The 20135-nt window shown below is 46.4% G+C and overlaps 1 protein-coding gene across 1 annotated transcript; it reads left to right on the top strand.

The window, feature by feature from the left end:
• Positions 1–10: 10 nt before the first annotated feature.
• On the top strand, positions 11–17515 carry HSPB8 (heat shock protein family B (small) member 8). Its single transcript, XM_012468982.2, has 3 exons — positions 11–843; positions 8137–8200; positions 16478–17515. Exons 1-3 carry the CDS (start codon positions 477–479, stop codon positions 16635–16637), a joined length of 591 nt encoding a protein of 196 aa, XP_012324405.2. The 5' UTR covers positions 11–476; the 3' UTR covers positions 16638–17515.
• Positions 17516–20135: the final 2620 nt, after the last annotated feature.

The following is a 20135-nucleotide window of genomic DNA, read 5'->3' as shown; positions in this document are numbered from 1 at the left end:
CTAGTTCATCACCTCCGAATACTCCTGTGACAGGAGACGCTTGCAAAACCCGCCTCCAGCTTCCAGCAGCAAATAAATAGAAGGCTTGCATCCCAGAAGGAGCCAGAAGAAGTTTCTAGGCGCGCGTGCCCTGGGTTTATTAAGCTCCTGGCTCCACTCTAGATCTCAGCGGCTCTGGCTGCCAGCCTGGGCGGTCTGGGAAGGCAGTGGCTTGCTGGTCTGTCGTGAGGCAGTGCAGAGAGGGGCCCTCTGGGATTCTGCTGGACCTGCCTGGGGGTCACCTTTAGGGGCTGGGACCCCAGCCGAGGGGGCACAATTGTCACTGGCAGCGGTTGGTTCTGCTTCTCCCTGCAGAAGAGCAGCCTTTTCGGAAGCTGAAGAATAAACCAGCCCTGCCACACCATCTTGTTGTGTGACCTTGGGCAGGTGGTTCTGTCTCTCTGAGCCTCTGTTTCCCTCTGAGCTCAGCAGCCACCATGGCTGACGGTCAGATGCCCTTCTCCTGCCACTACCCAAGCCGCCTGCGCCGAGACCCCTTCCGGGACTCTCCCCTCTCCTCTCGCCTGCTGGATGACGGCTTTGGTATGGACCCCTTCCCAGATGACTTGACGGCCCCTTGGCCCGACTGGGCTCTGCCTCGTCTCTCCTCAGCCTGGCCAGGCACCCTAAGGTCAGGCATGGTGCCCCGGGGCCCGACTGCCACTGCCAGGTTTGGGGTGCCTGCTGAGGGCAGGACCCCCCCACCCTTCCCTGGGGAGCCCTGGAAAGTGTGTGTGAATGTGCACAGCTTCAAGTCGGAGGAGTTGATGGTGAAGACCAAAGATGGATACGTGGAGGTGTCTGGTGAGTCGGGGGCAGGAGGGAGAGGCGACTGGGGAGGGGGTGTAGGCCTCAGCCCTGGGAATAGCCAGGAGAAAGTTTCCTGAGAGCAGATGCTATGACAGTGTGACCCAGGTGACCTCAGGGCTCAGGAATGCAGCCTGCAAAGTTATCTTTCTGGAAAAGATCTCCTCTCCGGGCTCCCTGGAGAGCACTTAACCTGCCTGACTCAGCTATTAGGGCCTTTGGGTGCTGATCAATCAGGGTACAGGCAGGAAAATGAAACCGTGTTGGATATTTTGACAGAGAGCATTTAATAGAAAGAATAGATTAAGCAGGTATCAAAGAATTAAAAAACGAAGAAGAAATGGGATTTGGTGCACTCCAGCCTCACAACATAGGGTCTAGAAGTGCACGTTAAGGCTGAATGGTGATAGTGTTAATAACCACAACTGGCTTCTCGTGAAACACCTCTCCTTGTCTCAGACAAGGAAACTGAGGCTTACCAGTAATTATAATAACACTAACTGGTAACTTTGAGTGCTAACTACATGTTCGGCACCTTGCTAAGTGCCGTTGCCTGTAACATCTCAGCTAATACAACAACCAGAGGAGGTGGGTACTGTTTATCTTCTCTTTTTGCAGATGAGGAAACCGAGGCACAGAGAGATGGAAGTAACTTGTTCAAGGCCACCAAGGATTCAGACCCAGGCTATCTAAGAATTAGGAGGCCAGAAAGAAGTGATGATTTACTGAGCACCTACTAGGTACCAAGGACTGGGCTGAAATTCTTAGACTTCTCCAAAATCATCCTCAGACCAGCCCAGAGTAGCAGGGGTGGCTAGGCCCTTCTTGCAGTGATGAGGCTGAGGCCTAGGTGGGACTTAGTCACAGTCATGCCATGAGTCAGCAAGAAGACGTGAGTAGGGACTGTAGCTGTCCACAGCTTTAGGCCAGGGCTATTACTGCCACATCCCACCCTGGAAGAAAGAAACATACGAGGGGGAAAAAAGAGAAGGCAGGAAGCTCAGCCCCTGTTAAGCTGGGCAGCAGAAAAAGCTTTCTTTTCGTTCCCTCCCGATTTACAATTAATACTCCATTACAAAGATTGTGTTCCCGGCAGAGGCTTGCCTTCCAGAAAATCAATTAAAGCCACTGCAAACAAAGGCTGGGCAGGAACAAGCCCCGGCAGCGTTCAGGGGGAGTTTCAAGCCAGTCACAGCAGAATTATAAACATCAGAGGCTCGGGCGGGTGTGGTGGGCCGGGAGACACGCTGGGGCCACGTGCTGACGGACAGGGTCAGCCAGATCTCTGAGTTGGCTGGGAAGCCAGGCACGAGATCCGAGAAGTTGGCTCCAACTCTAAACAGCAGGATGTGCAAATTCCTTCACTTCTTTGTGCTTCTGTTTTCTTTTCTCTTCTGGAAATTAGGGTTCAAATAGTTACACCATAAGGTTGTTGGATTAAATGAGGTGATGCTGTAAAACGTGTACATACCTGTGAGCCCAGAAAATCTGAGACAGATCTCAGTTAATTTAGGAAGTTTATTTGCCAAGGTCGAGGACATGCCTGTGACACAGCCTCAGGAAGTCCCGATGACACATGCCCAAGGTGGTCCAGGCACAGCTTAATTTTATACATTTTAGGGAGACGTGAGAAGTCAGTCGATATATGTAAGAAGTACACTGGTTCTGTCTGGAAAGGCGGGACAACTGGAAGCAAAGACAGGAAGATCTGAAGCAGGGAGAGGGCTTCCAGGCCACAGATAGGTGAGAGACAAATGATGGCATTCTTCTGAGTTTCTAATCAGCCTTTCCAAGGGAGGCAATCAGATACGCATCTCTGTCAGCAGCAGAGGGGTGACTGAATAGAACGCGGGGTAGGTTGGCCCTAAACAGTTCCCAGCCTGACTTTTCCCTTTAGCTTAGTGATTTGGGAGCCCCAGATTTATTTTCCTTTCACATTTCTACGACCTGGAACAAAAGGAGTCTGTATTATTATTGTCGTTGTTGTTGTTAGAGTGCCAGGCATCCAGGAAGGCGCCAATAAATAACAAATAATAGATGCTCTTCGAAACCTGGGTTAAGATCCCAGCACTGCTGTTCACTAGTATGGTGGATGTGGATGAGAAAGTCTTTTCATCCCGCTGAGCCTCAGTTTTCCCATCTGCAGAATGGGGATTATAATAATACCTGTCCTGCAAGAATGTAGGAAAGATTAAACACGTGCAGACTACCTATGATAATACGTGCAGAGTGTCTGTAAAATGGAGCGAATAATAGTGCTTGTCTGGCATTCTCTAAACAGAGTGATTATCACCATTCCTTCTGTCCTTAATTAGGGTCTTAGATGTTTCCAGCCCTAATCCAAGGGTCTACCCCACCCTGTGGCCCCTCTAGGAGGCCCTCTATCCAGCCTGGAGGGCTTTCCACCATCCTCTTTGGTAGGTGCTTCATAACAGGTGGGGTCTGGCAGCTCCATGTTGAGATCTCAGCTAAGTATCTTACTAATCCGGACGCTTTGGGTGAGTCATGAAGCCTCAGTTTCTGCGTCTGTAAAATGGGGTTATTGGGAGCTTAAAAAGACAAAGACAAAGCTTTTCAGATGTGTAATTAGTGGGATCAGCTAGACAGAATCCAAATTCCCTGACAGCTCATACAAGGGCTTTCAAAGAAAGTCTGTCTCAAAAAATAAAAATAAATAAAAATAAGTAAAAAACAACTTTCAAGAGAAGTCGGAAGTCAGATCCAGTTTCCCACCCTGTACCACATAATGACAAATCCCTTCCTCCACAAGCACGTGCTAAACGCCTACCTGTGGTGGTGGCTCAGTGGTTCCTCACAAGGACCTCCTAGGAAATGTGAGTAGGTTTGTTAACCCCATTACATAGATGAGGAAACTGAGGCCCAGAGAAAGTAACTCACCTGAGATCACCCACTTCTCCGTGGCAGTGTCTAACATTCACTGTCAGGTCTCTCTGGATGTTTCTGAGTCAGGATGGCTGGACCTACTTCTGACAGTGTAGCCCTGGGCAAATCCAACAGCCTATGGGGCCTCAGTTTTACTGTTGGTCTTATGAAGAGGTAGACAAGATCAGAATTTACCAGTGAACTTCAAGCTGTTACTAGGCATCTGAGAGACAGAAGGAGGAGAGGTCAGAGTCTTATAAGGTACCAGTAGAAACAAAATTCTAAACAGGTCTTCTCACTGCAGGACTTATCAGAGCCTTTAAGTCACTAATATAGTTTATGAATCTCTAAGAGGCAGCCTTGTCTTATCTGACTATGTATGAGTGTCTCATTCAGGGACATGTTTGGAAAATGCTGGACTAAGCAATTTCCAGTAAGCCTCAGATTCCCCTGCCCCCATCCTGCAACTACCAGCCAAGAAATGTTCCCTTCATGGACCATTGGGCCAAATCCTGGCTAAGACAGAGACTGGAAAGCCCCAAGGCCTTATTCCCACCCCTCTCCTTAGTCCCAGGGACTCTGCCTTCCCTGGAAACAGCACCTTCTTTCTTTAGCTGGGCTAATAGTGTTCTACCTACATTTATTTCTCTGAGGCATGTTGAAAAAAGCATGTCTGCAAGGGGTCTCTGACGTGTAGATGCTTTTTTTCTGAGATGAAATCTCCCTCTTGTGACTCAAGCTGGAGTACAGGTACATTGGCACAATCTCAGCTCACTGCAACCTCCACCTCCTGGGTTCAAACGATTCTCTTGCCTCAGCCTCCTGAGTAGCTGGGATTACAGCCATCTGCCACCACACCCAGCTAATTTTTGTATTTTTAGTAGAAACGGGGTTTCACCATGTTGTCCAGGCTGGTCTTGAACTCCTGATCTCAGGTGATCCGCTCACCTTGGCCTCCCAAAGTGCTAGGGATTACAGGCATGAGCCACTGTACCTGGCCACATTTTTAAAAATCATAATAATTACCTTTTTCTGTTTATAAAAATCAAATGTCTTCATGATAGAGTATGTAGTTAGGAAAGTAAAATAAGAAATCAAAAATCACTCATAATCCTTAAGCTGCCCCAAGCTAAGTATGCAAATACTATGCAAATTAAGTTTCAAAGTGCTCCTCCTAACAATACCCTCTTTCAAGCAGGTTACCCCAGTTCCAGGCCCCTCTTACGGAAATCTTAGAGCTTTGCCTCCTCAGAGATCCTCCTTTCCCTAATCCCAGTACCCTGTTTTCAGAGCATTGACAGAGGTATCTAGTTTCTGAGGAGCAGTCCTTTCCCCAAACATCAAAATAAACCACAAGCGTTTACCTTCACATGGTATTTTTATAACTTCCAAAGCCGTTCTGTGACTCGCTTTCATTTGCTTTCTACAGTAACCCAATAAGGCAGGTGTTGTCATTCCCATTTCAGAGAAGAATAAACTGAGGCTCAGAGAAACTTAGAGATGTGCTAGGAAATGTCAGAGTAGAGACTGAAGTCTGAAACCCAGTATTCCAGAACCTATCTGCCTGCTTTTGAGTCTTGGCACTAGTTACTTCCAAGCTGTGTGACCTTGGGTACAGCACTTAACCTCTCTGAACTTCGGGTTTCCTATCTACAAAATGGTAATAATAAAAGTGCCCGCTTATATTATTGTTTTACTATTATTATTTAAGGTTGTTGCAAAAATTAAAGGTGTTGATATAGATAAGGTGCTTAGAATAGTGGCTGACACCAAGGAAGCACTATATTAGTTTGCTGTTATTATTCATATCATCATCATTTATTATTCGCAGAACACCAGCAGGCAGGAGGAGTCTAGGATGCAAAAGGGCTGAGTCAGAGGCACTGGCCCGTCCCCAGGGGAAGCAGGTCTTCCGGCGCCCTGGCTAGGAGGAGGATACCGAAGAACAGACAGTGCCCTGCTGGCCACAGGCCTGTGCCAGAGCCAGGCAGTTGGTGGTCACAGATTTGGCAGCACAGAACAGACTCTTTAAGCAGCTACACATTCACATAATAGCATGTTCTGGTTAGCCAGACACTCCTGCTTAATTTTTTTTTTGAGACAGAGTCTCACTCTGTGGCCCAGGCTGGAGTGCTGTGGCGTGGTCTCAGCTCACTGCAACCTTCACCTCCCTGGCTCAAGCGATTCTCCTGCCTCAGCCTCCTGAGTAGCTGGGATTATAGGCATGTGGCACCACGCCCAGCTAATTTTTTGTATTTTTAGTAGAGATGGAGTTTCACCATGTTGACCAGGCTGGTCTCAAACTCCTGACCTCAGGTGATTCGCCTGCCTCGGCCTCCCACAGTGCTGGAATTACAAGTGTGAGCCACCTCGCCCAGTCAGAATAGACTCATTAAGCAGCCACGCATTCACAGAATAGCATGTTCTGGTTAGCCAGACACTCCACTGTTGGAAACTTCTTCAGTGCCCAGAAGTAGAGGACTGGCTAAGTTAGCCCTTATATATTCCTCAATAGAGCACAGCAGCCAGTAAAAATTATGTTGCCAACGAATATTTGGTAATATGAAAAAGTAATTATAATGTGTTAGCAAGAGAGAAAAATAAGTTTCAAACATAATGCATAGAAACATCCCATTTGATAGAATAATGATATGTATCAATATTATATAACATTTACATATTTCTAAGAAGCATAGAAAGAAAAGTCAGAATATTTGTTTAAATATTCAGCAGTCCCCAATCTTTTTGGCATCAGGGACCAGTTTTGTGAAAGGTAATTTTTCCACGGATTGGGGGATGACATGGCTTCCTCGGGGTGACAGGATTGTGTGTAATTTTGATGTTTTTTTCTTTTTTAAAGTGTTTTCTTTCCTTTTCTGTTGTTGTTTTTAAATTTGGAGACTAGATCTCACTCTGTCGCCCAGGCTGGACTGCAGTGGTGGATTCATAGGTTACTGTAACCTCAAACTCCTGGGCTCAAGCAATCTTCCCACCTCAGTCTCCCAAATAGGTGAGACTACAGGCAGGCACCATCACACCTGGCTAATTATTATTAATAATTTTTAGAAACGGTGTCTCGTTATGTTGTCCAGGCTGGTCTCAAACTCCTGGAGTGATCCTCCTGTCTCAGACGCTCAAAATGCCTGCATTACAGGAGTGAGCCATTATGCCTGGCCTATTTTCTGCATTTTCTAACATACACATGCATTATCTTATAACCACAAAAAGAGCTATTAAAAAAGAAATAATTAAAAGTAATTAGTAATATAATTAGCTATAAGTTGTCAGTTTAAAAAAATCCAGACTGCCATATTCAACAAAGTTATTTACATTCTAGATTTCAAAGCCCCTCAGAACACAGGAGGGTTCTTACCCCTCGAAGGTGGCCCCGCAAATGAGAAGTGAAAAGTAACAGCTGAATAGCCCCATTGTTGTGCTAATCCCCTTTGTTTAACAAGAAATTGGAGACACACTCTCTATTAAAGAAAGAAAGAAACGAGGAGAGGCTGAGAGAATTAGAATGTGCTATATACATTTCAAGATCAAAACCAGTTTAGGCCCAAGCCCTCTTGTAATTTCATCTTTTTCCTCCCTAAGCAGGTTGGGAAGCCCTCGCTTATCACACGGTAGGAGGCAGGGCTGGTGGAATTTCACATCCGCAGTGCCCTTAGGAAAAACTGGGTGTTTTTGGTAGATTGAAGCATTCTTTTTCTGGGCAGTGCTTTCACTACTGGGTACAGATAATTCGGCTTAAAGAGCTAAGCGGGAACTGGAACAGACAGAAATTCAAGGGCAGAGGGGCATTAGGGTCCTAGAACTTGACCTAGACTCGGAGCAAGCTGATTCAAAGCCCACAGCCACCACGGACCTGCTGGGCGACCCAGGACCCATCACCAGGCCTCAGTTTCCACGTAGGAAACAGAGGGAGAATGGCATCTGGGCTCGGAGTTAGGAAAGCACGCTGTTAGCTGTAAAGCAAGCTACATGGCAGTCACCCTCAGCACATGACCCCACTTCGAGCCTGCCACCCAGTCTGGGATGTCAGCTCCAGGGTTCTATTGGCAGGTTAGGGAAGAGGGGTCAGGTGGGAGACTCGGAAGATTTGGCACAACACACGGCCCAATTTCTGCAATTTCCTAAGACTAACCCTTAATTACCTACAAACCACGGCCTACCCCTCCTTTACATCAATTTTCTTATTTCACTTTCACAGCCAGCCTTGGAGGTGGACCTCGGTGGGTCCGTGTGGCAGACAAGGTCCTTGAGGCTTAGACAAATGGAGTCTCTAGGGTAGGCCTAAGCCACACAGCAAGGCAGGTCCAGGGCCAGGATTTGAATCCAAGCCTGAGTCCTGAAGGATGCCCAAGGAACATAGACGCTGACCCGCCCCGCTTCTCTTCCTTCCAGGCAAACACGAAGAGAAACAGCAAGAAGGTGGCATCGTTTCTAAGAACTTCACAAAGAAAATCCAGTAAGTAACCCCAGGTGTGGAGCTCAGGGTGGGAGTGGAGGAGGGGGCACACCTGGGACCCACAATCTGGGGTCTCTTCCTCTTGGGCATCTCTCTTTTAAGACATCCCCTTGGGCCAGGCGAGGTGGCTCATACCTGTAATCCCAACACTTTGCGAGTCTGAGGTCAGAAGTTCAAGACCAGCCTTGACCAACATGGAGAAATCCCATCTCTACTAAAAGTACAAAATTAGCTGGGCTTGGTGGCGCATGCCTGTAATCCCAGCTACTCGGGAGGCTGAGGCAGGGGAATTGCTTGAACCTGGGAGGCGGAGGTTGAGGTGAGCTGAGATTTCACCATTGCACTCCAGCCTGGGCAACACAAGAGAAACAAGGTCTCAAAAAAAAGACACCCCATTGGGGCAGGGAATTGAACCCTCACACCTAACAAGAAGAAAGTGTCCCAGCAGACCTGCAGTAGGGTCCCAGAAGGGGGAGCATGTAGATTGCATCCTCTCATCTGCCCAGTGCCCTGTGAAGTGGGTATTAAAAACCCCATTTTATTTATTATCGATTGATTGATTGATTGATTTTGAGACTGAGTCTCACCCTGTCACCCAGGCTGGAGTGCAGTGGTGCAATTCTGGCTTAAGGAACCTGCACCTCCTGGGTTCAAGCAACCCTCATGCCTCAGCCTCCCAAGTAGTTGGGATTACAAGCATGTGCCAACATGTCTGGCTAATTTTTTGTATTTTTTTTAGTAGAGATGGGATTTCGCCATGTTGCCCAGGCTGGCCTCAAACCCCTGTGCTCAAGCGATTCACCCACCTTGGCCTCCCAAAGTGCTGGGATTAGAGGCATGAGCCACTGTGCCCAACCAGCAACCCCCTTTTATAGAATAAGCATCTGGGGGTAGGCCAGACAATGACTTGTCCACAATCACACCCTCCCTACCCACGGGGCATAGCTGAGGGAGGATCTCTGTCATCATCCAGAAAGACCATCCCCTGGTTCCTCAAGTGCCCCAGCAGAATATCCTGCAGGCTGCTTGCTCTGCCTCTGCCCTGCCAGGAGAATAAGCACCTTCTCTAGAGCATCCACAAAAACGAAGTTAGAAAGTGTCCTGATGCCAATGTGTACTACCCAGAGGGGTTTGGAGGCCGAGAGACAGGGACAGAGGAGGGGCCATTTTGCTGAGGGGAGGGAGTAGAGAGGATTCATGTTTAAGGGGGAAAGGGAGCCTGGGGGAACCATGAGAGCAGCCAAAGACAACCAGGCTGAAGCCATGAACCAAAGCCACCATGAACCCCTAACTGGTAATACCTATAGGAGAAGAGTTGCACAATGTGGTCATGATGGCTGCACTCCTTAAACAACCGCTAGGTGCTTCATATATACCTTCTCTCTCATCAGCAATCAGCATCACCCACTGTGTGCATTTCTGGTCCTAAACTTTTTTTGTTGTTGTTTGAGATGGAGTTGTGCTCTGTTGCCCAGGCTGCAGTGCAGTGGTGCAATCTCAACTCATTGCAACCTTCGCCTCCTGGGTTCAAGCGATTCTCCTGTCTCAGCCTCCCAAGCAGCTGGGATTACAGGCGCCTGCCACCAAGCCCAGCTAATTTTTGTATTTTTAGTAGAGACAAGGTTTCACCGTGTTTGGCCAGGCTGGTCTTGATCTCCTGACTTCAAGTGTTCTGCTCGCCTCCACCTCCCAAAGTGCTGGGATTACAGGTGTGAGCCACCACACCCGACCCCTAATTGTTGCATTTAGCCTTTGCAGCAAAAGTGTGCATTGGGGAGAAGAGACATGACCCTCCTTGCAATACAGGGAAACTAAGTCTCCCACAGGTGAAAGGACATACCCAAGGTCTTTACAACTAGAATTTAGAAGGGCCCAAAATAGATCCCTGACCTCTGAGTTCCACGCTCAGTCCTTGAGCAAGGAATGCTGTTTCCTCATCTGTAAAAGGGATGCTGATTCCAGCCTTTCAGAGTTCCTGGCTGAAAATGGCGTGAGGTCATGGCATAGCAAACTGCCACTTATGAGGTCACTGCTCATACGTGGCAGTTTGTTGTTATTATTGTTGTTGTTGACTCTTAACTTTTCCACCAGCCTTTACAAAGACATTCTGTGTCTGGAGAGATCACAGTAGCTGAATTCTGAATTCTGAGGCTTCTTCCAGCTTTGGGTTTCTACATTCCTGTCTCTCCCCCAACGTGTTCATCCCAGGCCCTCCCAGAGCCTCTGCAGTTCTTGGAAGCCTGTGGACACTTCCTGATAAGGCAAACGCCAAACTGTTTGCTCTTTGTGTTCACTGGCTTGCCTGCCATCTCCCTGCCCCACTCCTCTCCCTGGTACAGCAAGTGGATTCAACATTGCTGAGGGGAGAGGAAGGAAGAGAGAGAGCGGGGGAGCTGATGTCAAGGCTCAAATGACGTCTCAGGGTGGAGCCACAAGCAGGGCATAGCTGTAAAAGGGACTGAGTGAGAAAGAGGTGAATTAATCATCTTAAAAGGGTGATGATTTTTTTGGTGTGTGTGTGGATTTCACAAGCTCCAAGGCGTTAAACGAAATAGCTTGCTGGAAGTAACCTGATGAGAAATGCCTAAAATTGCTCCAGGCTGGTGCTCAACTGCTGAGCTGGGGTAGTTGTTAAAATATTCAGTGGTCCCCAACCTTTTTGGCACAAGGGACCAGTTTCATGGAAGGCAATTTTTCCATGGACTGAGGGATGAAATGGTTCCACCGCAGATCATCGGTCATTAGATTCTCATAAGAAGCGCACAACCTAGATCCCTCGCATGCACAGCTCACAACAGGGTTCAAGCTCCTATGAGAATCGAATGTCACCACTGATCTGACAGGAGGTGGAGCTGAGACGGTAATGCTGGCTGAACTGCGGCTCACCTCCTGATATGTGGCCTGGTTCCTAACAGACCACAGATGGGTACTGGTCCATGATCTGGGGGTTGAGGACCCCTGAATATTGGCTAGCCCTTGCCCTGAGCCCCCCAAGTACCCTCCCTAGTCAACTGCAGTCACCCTGATCCTGTCCCCAGGACCCTCTAAACCTCTCCACCTTCCAACAACTAAAGAGTCCCAGGGCCTGCCTCTATCACTGTGACATATACTCATCCCTTCTGAATGGCCAGTGCCTAGCTGTGCCAGTTGTTAAATATTTTGAATCTCAGCTCTGGGTACAAGGAATCCTGGCTCCATGAGAAAGTGAGTGGGGAACTTGCTTAACTGCTCTGAGCTTCCATTCCCACATTCCCACGTGGATGGGTTGTGATGGGAGTGAGACGATGTGTATAAGGCATTAAACATGGAATACAGACTCAGGGCTGGGTCCGTGGGAACTACTATTATGAAAAGACTTCACAAGGCTAGACTTACACTTCAGCAGCTGGGACCCCTGGGAACTCCTGGCTCTGCCCAGACTCCAGACACCAAGGAGTTGAACTGGAGGCTGGGACACCTCTGGACCAATCTCAGGAGGTCTTGTTGCCTCCTCTCCCAGGGAAAACTCCGGTCATTAGAGGACAGGGAGATTCCTTCAGCCAGGCTGAGATCCTTGGAGATTTCCACCCAGGCAGGATGCTGCAGCTGCTTGCCTTAACCACAGCAGGAAATTCATCCCAACACATCCATCTCCGTGTGGACTGGATGAGAAGAAAAGGGAGAGGTCTGGGGCTTCCTGTCAGGCTGGGGGCAGGGTAAGGACTGCAGCTAGGCTGTTTTCCACACCCAACTTGGATAAGAGAACAGGAAGCAAGGATGCAGGAAATCACCAAGGAAAGATGCCTAGAACCAAGGCAAGCTTTACTTTCCTCATTCCCTCGTTCCACATCTTCCCAGGTATCTGTTCTGCCACATATGACACTATGATGTGCTGGGAACCATGTTAAGAGGTTTACAGGTTTAATTTTCTTTAATCTTTAGAAAAATCCTATTGAGTAGGTCTTTTTTTTTTTTTTTTGAGACAGAGTCTGGCTCTGTCACCTAGGCTGGAGTGCAGTGATGTGATCTCAGCTCACTGCAACCTCCATCTCCCAGGTTCAAGCAATTCTCCTGCCTCAGCTTCCTGAGTAGCTGGGACTACAGGCATGTGCCACCACACCAGGCTAATTTTTTTTTTTTTGTATTTTTAGTAGAGATGGGGTTTCACCATGTTGGCCAGATTGGTCTCGAAAACTCCTGACCTCAGGTGATTCACCCACCTCGACCTTCCAAAGTGCTGGGATTACAGATGTGAGCCACCATGCCTGGCCATGAGTAGGTATTATTAAGCCCATCTTGTGGATAAAGAGACTGAAGCTCAGAGGACTCAACTAAGGTCACACAGCAAGTAACAAAAGAGATTTGAAGTACAGTATTATTAAGCCTTAAGAAGGAGGCTGAGTGTGGTGGCTCATGCCCACAATCCCAGAACTTTGGGAGGCCAAGGCAGGCAGATCACTTGAGGTCAGGAGTTTGAGACCAGCCTGGCCACCACGGTGAAGCCTCATCTCTACTAAAAATACAAAAATTAGCTGGGTGTGGTGGTGCACGCCTGTAATCCCAGCTACTCGAGAGGCGGAGGCAGGAGAATCGCTTGAACTCAGGAGGTGGAGGTTGCAATGAGGCAAGATCACACCACTGCTCTCCAGCCTGGGTGACAGAGGAGAAAAAGGAAGGAAATCCTGCCATTGGCACAGCATGGATGTAGCTAGAGGACATTCTGCTGAGTGAAATAAGAAAGACACAAAAAGAGAAATACTGCCTGATCTCACGATATGTGGAATCCAAAACAGTCAAACTCATAGAAACAGAGAGTAGGGCGGTGGTTGTCAGAGGTGGGTACGGGATGGGAAATGGGGAGATGTTGGTTAAAGGATACACAGTTTCTGTTTTGCAAGATAAGTAAGTTCTGGAGAGCTAATGCACGGCATGGCAGTGATAGTTTACAATACTATGTCATATATTCAAAATTCGCTAGGAGGGTAGCAAATTTAATCTTCTTGACTTAGATGTAATCTTCCCAACACACATACATACACAAAATCTATGTTCATTAGCTTGACTGTGGCGATCACTGTATTCACGACATATACATACATCAGAACATCAACTTGTATACCATATATATGCATATATATACAATTTTATATCCCAATGATATCTCAATAAAGCTGTTTAAAAAAAAAAAAAAAGAGCAGATTGGGACCTGAACACAGGTCTCTCAACTTTCAAAGTCCGTGATCTTCCTATTTGGTTAGGAGAAACCAAATTACAGTCATTTGCAACACTGTCATTCACATACTGTCTTCACTGTGTTTTGCTTTATGTGCTTACATTGCTGTATCATGATTTACCAAAGGTTTTTTTTCTTTTAAATCAACTCATTTTTGATAAAGTTAAATTCTCATCACTAAAATGTTCACTGAGGAAGGCAATCATGAAATATATCCAATGAAAGCAAAATGTGGTTAAATTCCAACCAGATAATATTGCCTGCCTAAGGGCCTCAGCTCTTTCATTATTAAAAGGGGAAGGTAGCAGGTGATAGAGGCTGAAGGCGTTAAAGGCACATTAGTACTTGGCTAAGACATTCCTTCAGACGTAAGTAGAAGCACTGAAAGAGAATTGAAGAGGAATTGCTTTTCCACCAAGTGGGTTTAACATACGAGTCACCTGGCGAGAGACCTTGGACATGTCTGTTTCTCTGAGCCTTAGTTTCCCCATGTGTAATATGACAGCATTGTCATGGACAATCAGGGAGATCTGTTGGGGCCCTGATACTCTGTGGTTCAATGACACTGCAATTTGTATGAAACTGCATCTGGCTATCAAGATGGCAACATGTAAGGCCAAAGATTGCACCGTAATTACCACACCACTCTAAGAGGTAGAAACTATCATTGCCCCCCTTTTTCTGCAAAGAAATAGGTTCAGAGAGGCAAGATCACCAGTCCCATGTTGTGTAGTCAGGAAGAGTCGGAATTTGAATGCAGGTTGGCCTGCCTGCAAAATACATGCTCTGGGCCATCACTACCCTGTCACACGGTACCTGGTGTGCATTGGGCTGGCGTGCACATAGTTAAACAGCCCATTCCCAGCATTGGGAGGGAGATCTAAACTTTCGACCTTGTCTCTGCTTCAAAATCTTGACTTGGCAGCTTCCTAGTTCCCTCTTTCTCTTCCAAATGTGCTTCCCAGAAGCACCCTTGTTCATCTCCATGGTTCCAATTTGGCAAGGAATGTCCTGAGTAGATACAGCTCATGTGGCTACAGGTTGCTGTACATAGAAAAAAAAGGAAAGGAAGGGAGGGAGGGAGGGAGAGAAGGAGAGAGAGAAAGAAGGAAAGAAAGAGAAAGAAAGAAAAGAAAGAAAGAAAGAGAGAGAGGGAGGGAGGGAAGGAAGGAGAAAGGAAGAGTGGAAGAAAAGAAAGAAAGAGAAAGAAAAGAAAAGAAAGACAAAAAGAAAGAATGAAAGAAGGAAGGAAGGAAGGAAGGAAGGAAGGAAGGAAGGAAGGAAGGAAGGGAGGAAAACTCCCCAGCCCCTCCAGAAAGGACTCCTGCCCATGATCAGGAATGGGCTTACCTCATGCCTTGGTTCTTTCATCAAGACCCTTGTATTTACAATACGCAGAACCAGCATGGACCAGTGGAAAGCTCTGATTGAACTTCCGAGCCTTCCTGCCATAGTCCTTTTTTCAAATGGCTGTTACTGGGAGAGGCAGGAGAGCATTAAGTTCAGATACTCTTGAGTTTGGAGATCAGGATTCCAATTCCATTTCCTATCTGCCATTTGCCAGCTGAGTGACCTTGGGCAAATTAGTTCACCTCTTTGAGCCTCAATTTCTTCATCTGTAAAATGGGGATAGCAATGGAATTTTCCTGGTGGGATTATTGTTAACATGAAAACGATATGATTCAGCCAAAGTAGCTGGCACATGGAAAGTATTCAGCAGGTCATGGATTTCATGATTTTAAAAATAATGGCACCCCAGTGAGACCACTAATATGTCCTCACAGTTTTAACAGTTTGTTGAAGAAACCAAATTCTTGATAGCCTCATTCACTCAAAGCAATCCAAGAATTGTAAAAATACCTTATTAGAACTTGGACCAGATTTGGATTTGGAAATCCCATCTTTGATGCTTTCTCACTTGTGGAGCTTGTCATTTGATTTCCCCCCAGACTGTTTAGTGATCTGTAGCATGGGCATATTAATTATTACCTCTTAATCACCCTCTTATAATACTCCAACCAGGTGTTGTCTATAATTTAGTTTTGAGAACAAGATAATTACGATCTGCTAAGAGATTGTATTAGTCCATTCTCACACTGCTGATAAAGACATACCTGAGACTGGGTAATTTATAAAGAAAAAGAAGTTTAATGGACTCACAGTGTCATGTGGCTGAGAGGCCTCACAATCATGGCAGAAGGTGAAAGGCATGTCTTACATGGCAGCAGACAAGAGAGAAAATGAGAATCAAGTGAAACGGATTTCCCCTTATAAAACCATCAGATATCGTGAGACTTATTCACTACCATGAGAACAGTATGGGGGAAATGCCCCCACCCCATGATTCAATTCATTGGGTCCCTCCCACAACACAGAAGAATGATGGGAGCTACAATTTAAGATGATATCTGGGTGGGGACACAGTTGAACCATATCAGAGATACTTAGGGCATGACCAAAATCAAGGCTTGTTTTTAATACCATAGAGTATGTTGCCATCTAAAATCTACATGCAGCCAGCCTGGCCACTTTTGTCTACCAAGGTGCCTACTGCCTGCATCATCACTGATGCATTTTGTAGTGAACACTTTCTAGCAAGCACATGTCAAATGAAAATGTGTTGCCTGCTATGCATAACACCTTACTTGCACTCTATAAAGGGGTCGTAGTGGTGCCATTTCTGCTAGTAATTGTGGTCAGTAGTTGGTATTAAGGTGAAGACTTCCACCTGGGACCAAACGTGTGGGCCATAGCTCTCTTTTAAGTTAAGATCTACTGTTTAAACAGCATTTACCATTTGCAAAGCATACTCAGTGACTCTGAAGTTCAAATACTCTACAAGTTCAATATTATTATCCTAATTTTGCAGACAAGGAAACAAGCTCAGAGCAATTGAGTGATCTTCCCAAGACCACACAGCTAGAAAGGGGTAGAGCCAGGATTCAAACCCAGCATTTTATGTCCCCAAAGCCTAAGCTTTTATCAAAAATATGTCCCTTCAAGTGAATAAAATAATGTTTAAGCTATATTAACAGTAATAAATGAATAAATCATGTTTCTCCTAGGCTTCCTGCAGAGGTGGATCCTGTGACAGTATTTGCCTCACTTTCCCCAGAGGGTCTGCTGATCATCGAAGCTCCCCAGGTCCCTCCTTACTCAACATTTGGAGAGAGCAGTTTCAACAACGAGCTTCCCCAGGACAGCCAGGAAGTCACCTGTACCTGAGATGCCAGTACTGGCCTATCCTTGTTTTGTCCCCAACCCTAGAGCTTCTCTGATTCCAGGGTACATTACTTTAGCTGAACTCAGATTTAGTGCAACTAAAATGTTGGGGGGTGGGGGGATGGGGACTGACCACAGATTCCCTGGATAGCATAGTGGTAGATTTCTCCACGAGATAGCGCAATTGGCAAATCATGCTTGGTTGCGTTAGGCCAAAATACTAGCTTTTCTTTCTTTACCTTTTCTATCTTAATGGAAATGTTGCACATTCTACAGTTGCAAAACAAATAAAAGGGGACTTAACATTTCATGTTGTATCTTACCTTGCAGTGAATGCAAGGGTTACTTTTCTCTGGGGACCTCCCCATCACCCAGGTTCCTACTCTGGGCTCCCAATTCCCATGGCTCCCAAACCATGCCACATGCATAACCCAATAGCTCACCCCACTGTGCTTCCACAGGCCTGGCCTGCAAAGGGTGATATACAGGTCTTACATCCCCATATGGGATGTATCCATCAACCACATGAAAACAAACAGTGCCTTCTGTCCTCTGCCCAGATGTTTCCAGCACCTTCCCAAGGTTTCCAAGTTAGCACTCCCTAGGGACTCTGGGAGCCTCTCAGTTTATGATCTGGCCAAAGTCCCCCCTTTCTTCTGTCCCCTGTGTTTAAGTCGGGATTTTTACAGAGGGAGCTGTCTCCAGACAGCTCCATCAGGAACCAAGCAAAGGCCAGATAGCCTGGCAGACAGGCTAGTGGTATTGTGTATATGGGCGGGACGGGTGTGTTATTGTTATTTGAGTTGTGCTGTTGTTTAGGGGGAAATAATAGTAAATAATCAATAATAATAACAATAATAATAAAGGAGTTGATGTTCTTAGCCTTTTGTGGTTCTTATTTTTAATATATACTTTTTGTGTGCTTCTTTTAATGAGGAACTAAATGTAATATCACCTACATATATATCAGTTAGCAATGCTGTGGCTTAAAGTAATACTGCCTGGTAAATAGTGGCTTAAATGATATAAATAGCTGTTTTCTAACTTCACAAAAAGTTTAGAGGTAAGTAGATTCAGAGTTGTTTTTTTCAGCTCTGAAAAAAAACACCAAGAACCCAGAATATTTCCATTTTTTTCCTCTGCCATCTCCAATAAGTTTATGTAGTCACAGTCTATCTTCATGGTTGCAAGAAGGCTGCAGCAGCTCCAAGCATCTCATCCTCATATGACAATGTATGGGAATAGAAGGAAGTAATATAAAGGTATTATCACCTACCTGCTTCTTTTATCAATGAGCAGGATGTTTTCCAGAAGCTCCCAGCAGACTTCATTTTCTATCTTATTGGCCCAAAGTGGGTCACAAGCCCACCTTGAGACCAATTTCTGGCAAAAGGGAAAAGGATGGCCATGACGGGGATGCTGCCAGGAACACAGATCCCTGACTGTAGGGTGGTAGGAAGAAGGGCTGCTGTGGTAAGTGCCAGGAGACCCAACTCAAACTAATTTAAGCCGAAAGGGGTTTTGGTGTGCATAGCTGAGAAGTCCAGAATAAGAGCTACTTGCTGGTACAGCTGGATTCGGGGCACTTATGATATCAACAGAACTGTTTCCCTCCATCTAACGTGGTTCTGCAGTGGTGGCTTCATTCCCACTCTCTCTGTTGCCCCTGCTTCCCATGCCCCCAGCCCTCCATGCCCCCATGTTCTCTCATTGGGGCCACAAGGTCACTACAGCTGCAGTCACTACAGCTCCACATCCACATTCCAGTCCTGAGGGAGAAAGGCCAGTCTTTTCCCATAGCATCTGCCATTCTGGAGAGTCATTTTTTGTTTTTAAACAGTCTAGCATTTTGTCAACCCAGGCTGGAGTGCAATGGCACTATCTCTGCTTACTAAAAGCTCTGCCTCCCAGGTTTAAGCTATTGATTCTCTTGCCTCAGCCTCCCGAGTAGCTGGGACTACAGGTGCCCACTACCACGCCCAGCTAATTTTTGTATTTTTAGTACAGACGGGGTTATACATGTTGGCCAGGCTGGTCTGGAACTACTGACCTCAAAGTGATCCGACCACCTTGGCCTTCCAAAGTGCTGAGATTACAGGCGTGAGCCAAGCACCCTGTGCCTTATTACAAAGAGTCATTCTTATTGGACCCTCCTGATCACATGATCATCCCTGAGCTAAGCGGAAAGTCAAGAAATCAGTACTTTGATTGGCTGGGTCAGGGTCACAAGCTCCATCCCTGAAGCCAATCCCATTTAATCCCCACAACACCCTAGGAAGTAGATGTTGTTATTTTTGCAATGAAGAAACTTGAGGCCCAGAAAGGAGTAGCTTGGGTAAGTCACATGTTATAAAACTCGAACCTATATGTTTTCTTTTCTTTTATTTTTTCTTTTCTTTCTTTTCTTTTCTTCCTTTTTCTTTTCCTTTCTTTTTGAGACAGAGCCTCATTCTGTTGCCAGGCACCAGGCTGGAGTGCAGTGGCACAATCTTGGCTCACTGCAACCTCCACCTCCCAGGTTCAAGCAATTCTCCTGCCTCAGCCTCCCGAGTAGCTGGGACTACAGGCGCATGCCACCATGCCCAGCTAATTTTTGTATTTTTAGTAGAGACGGAGTTTCACCATGTTGGCCAGGATGGTCTCGATATCTTGACTTCGTGATCTACCCACCTCGGCCTCCCAAAGTGCTGGGATTACAGGCTTGAGCCACCTCGCCCGGTCATATGTTTTCTTTTGGAAGAGTTAATAAGGAGCTGCTGCACTGCTTCTCAAGGGCACCTCCAAACCCCCAAAAGACAGCAGAATCATTGACTGAACACACATTCTGCTGGGGCCTGTGCTAGGAGCCAAGGGCATAGCAAACCATGAGTCACAATCCCAGCCTGCAAAGAGCTCACAGTTCAGTAACAGAGACAGGCAAATAAAAGAATGGCCCTCACTGAATCTTCGATTTGTGCCAGACACCATGCTGGGTGCTTTATGTATATTTAATATATTTAATTGCACTACAATCATACGAGGTAGGTCCAATTTTCTTTTCTTTCTTTGCCTTTTTTTGACAGAGCCTCACTCTGTCACCCAGGCTGGAAGGCAGTGGCGTGATCTTAGCTCACTGCAACCTCTGCCTACCAGGTTCAAGTGATTCTCGTGCCTCAGCCTCCCCAGTAGCTGGGATTACAGGTGCCCACCACCATACCTGGCTAATTTTTTTTATTTTTAGTAGAGACAGGGTTTCACGATGTTGGTCAGGCTGGTCTTTAACTCCTGACCTCAAGTGATCCTCCCTTCTCAGCCTCCCAAAGTGCTGGGATTACAGGTGTGAGCCAATGCACCCAGACGAGATAGGTCCAGTGTTTATCTCCATTTTTCAGAGAAGCAAAAGTGCCCTGCCCAAATTATAAACCTGGGAAGCAACTGGCCCAGGCAGCCTGACTTCAGGACCTTCACTCTTCACTGTTACTCTGTTCTGACTTTCTCCTAGCAAAGCAAAATATGTGTGCC

This window comes from Aotus nancymaae, unplaced genomic scaffold, assembly GCF_030222135.1.
Source record: "Aotus nancymaae isolate 86718 unplaced genomic scaffold, 86718_ANA_hifiasm-v0.15.2.pri h1tg000021l, whole genome shotgun sequence".
NCBI lineage: Eukaryota > Metazoa > Chordata > Mammalia > Primates > Aotidae > Aotus > Aotus nancymaae.
Note: the sequence above shows the minus strand (reverse complement) of the source record. Positions and strands in the feature narration are given on the sequence as shown.

Bases quoted from the DNA above. Each gene is read 5' to 3' on its own strand.
- HSPB8 (XM_012468982.2), top strand. From the start codon at position 477: ATGGCTGACGGTCAGATGCCCTTCTCCTGCCACTACCCAAGCCGCCTG. The intron at 844-8,136 runs GTGAGTCGGGGG...TCTTCCTTCCAG, and splicing joins TGGATACGTGGAGGTGTCTG to GCAAACACGAAGAGAAACAG. The intron at 8,201-16,477 runs GTAAGTAACCCC...TGTTTCTCCTAG, and splicing joins AACTTCACAAAGAAAATCCA to GCTTCCTGCAGAGGTGGATC.